Genomic DNA, 10,010 nt, shown 5'->3' with positions numbered 1-10,010 from the left:
GTACGCAAACGTGCCTGGCATGAGTTTAAGCCCCCTGGTCCGGGACTCAAACCACGATTGACTACATGGGAGTCCAGTGGCACAGCCATTACGCTAACTGCTGGTCCCAGGCAAAAGTTTTTTAAGAGAGGAGAAGTCTGGGGAGGAGAATGGGAGAAGTTGAGCAGTACAGACTGGATTCAATAAAATAATGTAGGATGTTTGGATCTTGAAGAATGTTCATTTGAGTTGATATACATATTTCTCTTCCAGAGTGACATAGCCGATGTGCCCAGTGACACTTCCAAGAATGACAAGAAAGGAAAGGCCAATACTGCCAAAGCCAATGTGACCCCTCAGAGTAGCTCTGAGCTCAGACCAACCACTACAGCTGCTATGGGTTCTGGTGTGGAAGCCAAAAAAGGTGAGGGAGAGTTACCTGGGCTCTTGTCTTTCCCAGCTATTTGAGACTCTCTAAAGTGTTTTTTGTTTTTTGGGGTTTTTTTTTTATGAAGGCATTTAGCATCGTTAATTTTACCCATTTTCATTGCTCCATAAAACTCAAAAGCAGCATATTTTCTTGTAGATTGGACAGTGTGTTTTAGTCTGTTTTCTATTTGTTTCTATAGTCTGTTTTAATAGAAAAACCCACAGAATACAGAATAGAGATTAGGACCTACCTCATAGTGTAGTGGTTAAGTTCTGTGTGTTGGCTGACCACAGTTCAAATCCTAGCCCTGGAAGCTTAAAGCACTCTGAGCATTTGTGTGCACATGCCCCAAATCCTGATGGGATGAAGAAGTGGATGAAAAACTACTGCAGGATGGCCACATCCCACTGGAGGTGCTTTCTCTCTCTTTTTCTTTCTGTCTCTCTTTGGTGATGGCACTTGCCCTCTGGCAACTAAATAAAAGAAGAATAGAGGTTAAGAGGTTAATTCATCTTATGGCTTCAGAGATCCAAGGTGAAGAGGGCCCTCACCTGGTAGGGTCTCTTGTTGGCGGAGACTCAGAACAGAGTTCCAAAGTGGCATGGGGTATCACGTGGTGAAAGAGAAAGACCATGTGTTAGCTCTGATCTCCCTCCCTCTTTTTTTTCTTTAATATTTTATCTTTATTCGTGGTTGAGCATATGTGCACATATGTGGGAGAAAGTAGGAGAGAAAGAGAGAGAGTGAGAGAGGGAGGAATACCCTCCACAGAGTCTTGTCATGCCATGATCCTCTTCCTCCAGTTCTGTAGTATATTCTGTCTTGGACAATCATGCATGCCTAGTATGTTTCAAGCTGACCAGGCCAGGGATTTGAACCACCATCACCATGTGGCTTTCAGCACTGTAGTCCAGCAAGCTGCTGCCTGTACTATCACAAGTGGACCATCTCTCCCTCTTTATTAAGCCAAGAGTATTAGAGAGAATTCTGTAATGAGGCCCCATCTTATGATCTTATCTAATCCTAATCATCTCCCAAAGGCTCTACCTCTTAATACAGTAGTCAGTAAAGTTTCCATTCTCTTAATACCATCATAATAGCACCCCAAAAAAATTAAGGAATTATTTATTTAATTGTATTTATTCATTCATTTATTTTAATTTGACCAGAAAGAGACGAGAGAGGAAAAGTAAGAAAGCAAGCTACCAGGTTCAGGACTCAAACTGTGGGCAGCCATGTGTGAGTGTCCAGCATGTTAACCACCATGCCACCTGCTGGTCCCAACACCCAAATTTTAATATATGAATTTTGGAAGGACGTAGTTAAACCATAGCCCTACTTAATTTCTCCAAGTATTTAATTGGAAGTCAACATTGGTATTTCATCTGCTAAAGGATCTGTACCTTAGTTACATGGTATATGGTATCTATTGTTTTAGAAAATACTTAAATTTTATATTCTTTACAGAAAAAAAAATACAAAACAAACACACCACGATGTATTTCACACAGTGATGTTCACTACCTCATCACTCTCTTCCAGACACTGCCATAGGAACCAACAGAGTCATGATTTGTTGAAAATGTCTATTGATAATTTCCCCCATATGTAGATGTCTGGCACTCATGCATATTTATTTGTAAAATTATTACACAGACACTTTAAGGTCAATTCCATGTGGGTACCTGTGAATGAAGCCCCAAAAATCATAAGCGTTATCATCTCAAAGAGTTGTGACCCATACTTTAATATTCAACTAGTATGTGGAAACCAACTGTACTGATTATTTGAAGTTGGCTTCCAGGTGGTGGTGCAGTGATAACACCATTGGATCCACTTGGACAAAGTCTTGGGTTCATGTTCGGGGACCTCAGTGAACATTCCTCATTCTAGATGGGAACATGCTTATGTTCAGAGCCGCCTCAACCCTGATTCCAAACAAAGCTGCATTCAAAGGACCCAAGCAGCTGTGTCTTCCACTCTAGTCCATATAGGGCACATGCCTGTCATCCATACCAGCTGAGACTAAGGATGGATCAGGCATCAGTTCCCGGTTAGGGGTGCCTGTCTCCCTCTCTGTCCACCTATCCCTTAGAAGAAATAAATAAATACATTTTTTTAAAAATTAGCTTACATTCTAAAGTCCAAGCATCTATTCTGATTGATTGGTGCTCATCCAATATTGGTAATTAAATATCTTTGTTGACCATGAGTCATTTACTAAACACATTCTTCTTATTTTAATAAGAGTTTCTCTTTCTCCTAATGGCTTTTGACTCAATGTATTTCTTCTGTTTTTTTTCATTTATTTACTTATGTTTTTTAAAACAAGCAAAAATTACAGAACTTTTTTTCAACAGAGAACTATACATTATTTTGTCTGTAAAATGTTTCTTCCTGGGCCAGCAGGTGGCGTGATGGTCCCACATGACCAACCATGGTGCAGTCCTAGTCCTGGTGACTTAAAAGGCACACTGGGGAGGCCTGTGCATGCATGCTCAAAATCCCAGGAGAAGCAATTGTGGCTTGACCATCTTTTCTGGGACAGAGGGTGATTTCTCCATTCCCTCTCAACTATCTCTCTCTGTAGAATGCATGCATCCTTGGCAAAAACTTATAAAAATTTTGTTAAGTTTCTTTCCTTTGCTTGATAGTTTTTTTTGTTTGGTTTGGTTTTTTGTTTTAGAAAGATTTTTGCTATAGGGTATATGCACTCACCAAAGAGAAAGAGAGACAAAAAGGAAGAAATCGCCACCTGGGGAGATGGCCACTCCATAATCCCTTCTCCTCCATTCTCCTCTTGAGATTTTGGGCACACATGCACATGTGCCCTGTGTGAGTTTTAAGCTGCCAGATCTGGGACTTGAACCATGGTTGACTATGTGGATTCCAGTGATGTAACCATTATGCCATCTGCTGGTCCCTCCTTGGTATAGCTTTAAAAGTTTATTCATTCCTTTTATGAGAAAGAAACAGAGAGGCAGAAGGAGATACAGCACCCCAATAGGATCCTGATGCCGTGATGCACCCCCCAGCTTCAGCCAGCCCAGATCATGGGGGGTGTGTGTGCCTAGCATACTCAGAGAGTTTTCCAGATGAGAACCAAGAAGCTCCCCATGTGGATCAGCCTCGCAAGGTGTCAAGAGTTAATGCTGAGCTGCCATCCAACGCTGCTTTTTAATCAGTATATATAGTTCCCATTTATACGTGAATTCATTGTCCTCCATATAAGGAAATCAAGTTGTTCTTACACTTAAATGCACACAGTGCTACAGTTTAAAGTAAGAAATGACAAGCTTCCCCAAACCCAAGCACCACAGTAATTTAGCAGGACACTAAGTGTGCATTGAGCTTTGTGAAACAAGTTAGAAAATAAGACTGCACGGAAGTAGCCACATGTTCCCCTGGCCTGCAGCTGTTTGTCCATTCTTCCTTGGAAAGAACATGCAGTGAAGTAATGATATGGGTTTTGGTTATCACAGACGTTAGCCTCTCAGACCGAGACAGGCAGTGGAAAATGGGAGAGTTTGAGTAATTAGAGTGCATTAAGTGGCCTGGAAGACAATGCAGTGTGGCCAGTGTACAGACATGAACCTCGTTCTAGATGAGAACAGGATTGTGTTCAGAGCTGTCTCAACCCTGATTTCATACAGAGCTGCATTTGAAGGAGCCAAGCAGCTGTCGCTTCCACTCTAGTCTCTTCCATAGACACCCTAAGAAAGGTGTTTCTTTTTTACTCAGGAGACTTGGAAGCCTACTCTTAGTCATAGACCTAGAGTCTTTGACAAATGCCTAGATATCTTCAGGGACCTCATATGGGTAGGTGGGGCCAGATAGGATTAGGCTTCCCCAAAACAGCATGCCCAGAAAATGTCCCATGAGAGGTGACTATTCAGAAACAGGAGGGGAGAGGGCAGGGGTCCCAGAGAAGATGGAGGATGAGATCTTCATTGAGCTAAATCTGGAAACACAAGTCTGACTTGAACAGGAGGAGAACGGAGGAGCCCGAGAGGGAAGCCTAGGTGTAGGGTAAAGGGACAATGGACTGCTGAGAGGTAGTGACAAGTAGTTACTTTTCCTGGTCTGGAAAGGATGCTGGGGTCACCTCAAGAAGGCAATGGGAAATGACAATCAAAGAAGTATTTTAAAAGGATTAATACAGTCTTGGCAAAATAATTCATTGAAAGGAAACGATAGATACTAATAGACATTAAAAGTGATGGTACTTGGGCTGAGTGATGCAGGGGTAATTCAGTGTTCCACAATGGTGAGGCCATATGGGAGGTCACGGGTCCACTTCCCAAGGTCTCCCTGTACACACTGGATACACACATATATACCCATGATCTAGACTGACTGAGGCTGGGGGTGGAATCGCAGCACATGCTTGTGCACGGGCATGTATAAGGAGACTGTGAGAGTTGAACACAAGACTTTCTATCTCCTTCTCTCTCTCTCCATCTTTTTTTTTTTTCTCTCTCTGTCTCTCCCTCTCATGGAAGAAATAAATAATTTTAAAAAAGAATTACGGTACTCAGGTATCTAGTATAGCACTTTTCACATTATATTTATGGGATGTTAACAACTAAAGAAAGAGGTTATTGCAGGTGAGACTATACCTACTCACCCCTGTGTCCCTGGAACCTAGTAAAGATCTATGGTCTCTTTTCTTAGGAATTAATTGGCTGATTAATGACTGATAATGGCAAGGAGGGCCTGGATCAAACTCTAAGTAGTTAAAGAGAAAGTGAAAAAGGAAGGCAGAATAGAAATAAATTGGTAGCCAGAATATGGGCCTCTGGGAGAAAGAGACTCAGTGGTAACTCAGTAACTTCAAGGGCAGTTCCCAGAGATAGAGGTACCACTGAGAGCAGTAGAGAGGTCAAGAGGAGGAATTGCTTTGAGTAAGGAAGATGACTCTGGCCTGGACACCACCAAGTTCGAGCTATAGATGATACATCTGGGCAGAAACCGATGGCAGCAGGTCTGTGATAGGTTGTGAGAAGGAAAAGGAGGAGGGGGTAGGATGGGATAAGAACATTTAGAAAGAGAAAAAGAATGGAAAAAAAGAAAACGAAAGAAAGTGATCTATGTTACAAGAAGAATTAGTTTCAAGAAGCTTTTGTAGACAGGTCCGGAGCAGTTAAAATGATAAAAGTACTGTTAAACCAAAGATACTAGGATGAGGAGGGTGGAAATGTGGTTATAAAAAAAAAAAAATGGAAATGAAATGAAAAGGAGCATAACCAGATGGATTCTTCTCACTGTGCTAGATGCTTAAGAATACCCAAGTGGGAGAACCATGAGCCAGTTGCTGAAGTTCATGGAGCAGGTCCCAGTGAGCCCAGAAGGCCACATGTGCAGGTGGCTAGACCCAGCAGGGCCTGGTATATGAGGGGCCTGCTCTCGTGTGTGGGAGCTTTTAGGAGCTTATTGTCCTTCGGGAAACTCTAGGGTCTGGCTTGTAACACAAATACTGTATCCTGGAGGAGGGATGGTGCTGGGGAATGTATACCCCAACTCTGGCCAACTTTTTGTTGAGTGATCCTGTGGGAGGAATAAATTCCCCAACAATTCTAGATCGACAAATGGGTGGTAAATCATGTTATTTTGGTTTTGGGGTTTCCTTGATAGATTGTTGCTATAGAGCATGTGCGCTCACCAGAGAGACAGAAAGCAAGAAATCACACTCCAGGGAGGATGGCCACACTGCATTCCCTTCTCCTCCATTCTCTTGGGATTTTGGGCACACACACACACACACACACATGCCCAGCGTGAGTTTTAAGCCACCAGATTCAAGATTTGAATCGCAGTTGACTATGTGAGACTCTAGCTATGTAACCATAGCTGCTGGTCCCAGTAAATCACGTTTTAGAAGACAGAAAATCTTCAGGCAAGGAAGTGCAGGTGATAGAACAGGAAGCAACCTCTAGAAGAGCTGAGGTGGGGAGAGCATGGTGTGTGGGTGGAGCCAGACTGCCTTTCACCCACCGTAACAATAAAGGGAGGAAGCTTGTGACATTGGACTGGATCAAAGAAGACGTCCATAAACCCTTCCTACACATATCATAAAATGGTACAGATCTCAATACTGATTTCTCTCAGCCGAGACTCTCCTTTTGCCGACTTCACTCTCTCACATGGGATGTGCAAATCTTAAAATGAAGAACAAGAGCCTGCTTCTTGGTACATGATGCCTTTCTTTCTTGAATATATCACACATAGCCTTTGGGATTCTAATGGAAATCAATTATAGTACAGAGAGCACATTCATTTTGTTTTGCCAAAGATGAGACATTCCAGTCAAACAGCACCTGTTTGGGGATTCTTCTACAGCTGTGGTTGCCATGACAACACCTGGCCTCCCATCACCCAGATAGTAGGATGACTTAATAGATTACCGCAGGTCCTCATGGTAGCATCTTGTTACACAGTGGTTCAATCTCATTATTTCCTGTGTGTTAGGGCATCGTTGCACTCAATAGCATATTGCTAAAATGCTAAGATTAAATTTGGTAAAAGGAAGATGTGGAAACAAGTGTTTTGTTCTTTGATGCTGAGGAAGTTGGGAATCAAGTTGGGAGTGAGTTGACTGCGGTGAGATGCCTTGAAATACAAAGATCAAAGAGACTGTGATAGATGCTGTCCTGCCTGATCAGATGGGGTCATGACCCCACCCTCCAGCTGCCATGAGTATTGGCTGATTGGAAATTACAGCTGCCCCTTCTTCAGAGAACTGCCCTAAGACTATAGAAATACCCTTGCCTGGAAGGGCCTGGCAGATTTTGTAAAACCTCTGAGACACTGAGCTGACGGATTACAAAAGTCCAACCTCCTTTTGTCAAGGTGGAACTACTTTTGAGTGTCATTTACACTAAAGAGCTCCCTGTAGGAACAGGCTGAGATTTCAGCTAGAAAGGAACACACCGTACCTTCCTCCTCTGCTCTATCTTATTTTCTCCCTGAGAGCTTCTCCTGAGAGTCGGCCCATGAATAAGTTATGTGCTCATGAATCTTCTTCTCTGGTTCTGCTTATAGAGAACTTGACCTAAGATTCTAAGCATTTCAATTACCTAGTTAATTGCTTTGTAATAGGACTTTGAAAGTGAGTTTATGTCCATAATTTTACATGTGAAGTCTTTAGATGACATTTCAAAACTGTGAATCGCATATTAGCAGTTCGTCTCTCTAATTTTTCATATATGCCATGACTTGTTTTTTTTTGTGATTGTATTTTATTGTTTTAGGTATTGAACTTATCCCTCAAGTGAGGATAGAAGATTTAAAGCAGATGAAGGTAAAAATTGCTTGATCATTTTGCAAGTATTCTGGATTTTTGCATATTGGCAAAACCAATATAGTTTTATTTCTTGTCAAATGTAATCATTGTGTTTACAAAAAACAAAACAAAACAAAACAAAAACTCATTTTGCCTGCTGTTCCCCCCCACAGGCTTACTTGAAGCATTTAAAGAAACAGCAGAAGGAGCTAAATTCTTTAAAGAAGAAACACGCAAAGGTATAGTGTTTTGTGAGTGTGTGTATATACTTTTTATTGCTAGAGAGTGCATACACTCACCAGAGAGAAAGCACCGCCCCCCCGCGTGAGTGTGGTCATGCCACATCCTTTTTACTCCATTTCTTCATCCATCTGGATTTGGGGCACACACACACATACATGCACCTGCTGTGTTTTTTAAGCTGTCAGAGCCAGAATTGGAACTGCAGTAGGTAATGTGAGATCCAGCTCTCTGTGGACAGCACTTAACTGCTGTGCCAGGGGCCGGCTCTGGGTTTCTTTGTTTTTATGTATGTTGTTTTTATTTATTTATTTATTTTACTGTTAGCTCTCTGATAAAAACCTAAAGCTGCTCTCTATCTTATGTTATGTACCGATAATCATTCATAGCCAAAAATGCTACATAAAAACTAATATTGGCCAATGGACAGCAGTGTCTTCATTGTACTTGGTCAACAGATAAATTAGGAAACAGAAGCCATTTGCTATTAGTTGTCACTGATTAATGGTTTGAATTTATAAGTTATTTTTGAAGCATAACAAAGCCTCGCCCATTTAAAAATTGTTCCACTAATAGTGTCACTTTATATAAAATATTGGGTCAGAGCCTTACTATGGTAGACAGTTTACAAACTGAGCTACTGGTTACCTTAACTTTCCGGGTCCCTGCGAATAGTTTTTGCCACACGCAGTGGATGGAGGGAGATGAAAGCGAGCTCTGAACTCCCCACTCAAACTCTGTCCAGGGGCCTAATTCTGAACTTTTTCCCTTTTGCCCATAAGAAAAGGGCTTTTTGACAATTAAACAAGTTATAGGAGCTAGTTGCACAGTGAAGAGAATAGCAGGTGGCCCCAAGATTGCTTTCGATTGAAAAATTAAACACCCTCACCATGTCCTTCTTTTCTAAGTTTCCTCATAGGGAAAGGAAAAAAAATACAGTACCTCTTCCTCTCTTATATGTGGAGCAATGGCTGTCATGAAAGGACAGTGTGTGTCCTCTTATTAAGACCATTGAAAAAGAGAGAGAAAAGGAAATAAGACAGAATGTAACTTAAATAACTTTCATTATTGGAATGGCATTGGTGCCAGCTGCCAGATTTTGCTTGTGTTTAAGTTGGATCTCGGACACTGAGTAGGAACCTTAATGGCCTTTAGGCGACATGGAAATGGACATTTTTGGCCCTTATTTAATATTTCTTTGAGGCATGACCATGAGACAGATTATAATAGTAACAAGAAAAATAGCACCTAGGAGTTTTGCATATTTGGTAGTTTCCAGGTACTGTGCTCTGCTCATTCCATGTATCATCTCATTTAATGTTCTCAGCCCTGTAAGGTAAATTCTCCTGAAGCCTCCATCTTGCACATGAGAGAATTAAGGATTAATGAGGCCAAAAATTTCATTTTAATGTCCCAGAGTTAAGAGTAGCAGAGCCTGTATTTGAAATCCGAGTCCAGAACTCATAGTCTTACTGCATGATTCTGTATAGGATATCGGGTACTTCCCTGAGTAAGTTCCCCTCAGTGGGTCACATGCGGTGACAGCACATGGGACCATGTGGAAACTCACCTTCTGCTTTGGACAGTGTCACCACACTGGTACCAGGACAGTTAGTAAGGATGAAGGCTGCTCCTCAGTCCTTTAGAACTCACTGACCAGAGCTGTCTGTTTACTTGTCTAAACCTTTGAGTTAAACTGAATCCAGACTGACTGAGGTTGGTTAACAGGTCTATCTGCTTAATCAGAGAAGTGTCGAAAACAGGAGATTATTTTTCTCTGAGATAGTTTAGAGGTGCATTAGCTGTTCTTTCCCTCCACCGCTTACTTTTGCTTCATCCTTCTGTTTTCTTCTCTCTGGTTGGCAGGGAAATACTGGCATCATTCACTAATCAGTAAATCCCATATGGCCAAATGAATCTAAGTTGCCTGAATTTGCAGAAAATAGCCTTGAGCTTCTTGGAGTCTCCATATTAGTAGTAGTAGTAGTTTTAAGGTTTTGCCATAGGGCATGTGCACTTGCTGGGGAGGAGAGAAACAATGTAAGCGAAAGTGAGAAATCTCCGGCCCGGGAGGGGGGG

At 41.8% G+C, this 10,010-nt stretch overlaps 1 protein-coding gene across 1 annotated transcript in view; it reads left to right on the top strand.

Moving 5' to 3' along the window:
- PLCB4 (phospholipase C beta 4) overlaps nt 1-10,010 on the top strand; it is a 472,346-nt gene that overhangs the window by 428,252 nt on the left and 34,084 nt on the right. Inside the window, exons 28-30 of the mRNA XM_006150920.2 lie at nt 253-403; nt 7,660-7,709; nt 7,865-7,930. Of these exons, the coding sequence (XP_006150982.1) occupies nt 253-403; nt 7,660-7,709; nt 7,865-7,930 (267 nt within the window). The remainder of the gene's footprint in view (nt 1-252; nt 404-7,659; nt 7,710-7,864; nt 7,931-10,010) is intronic.

Source organism: Tupaia chinensis, unplaced genomic scaffold (genome assembly GCF_000334495.1).
Source record: "Tupaia chinensis unplaced genomic scaffold, TupChi_1.0 Scaffold000305_1, whole genome shotgun sequence".
In the NCBI taxonomy this organism is placed as follows: Eukaryota; Metazoa; Chordata; class Mammalia; order Scandentia; family Tupaiidae; genus Tupaia; species Tupaia belangeri.
Note: the sequence above shows the minus strand (reverse complement) of the source record. Positions and strands in the feature narration are given on the sequence as shown.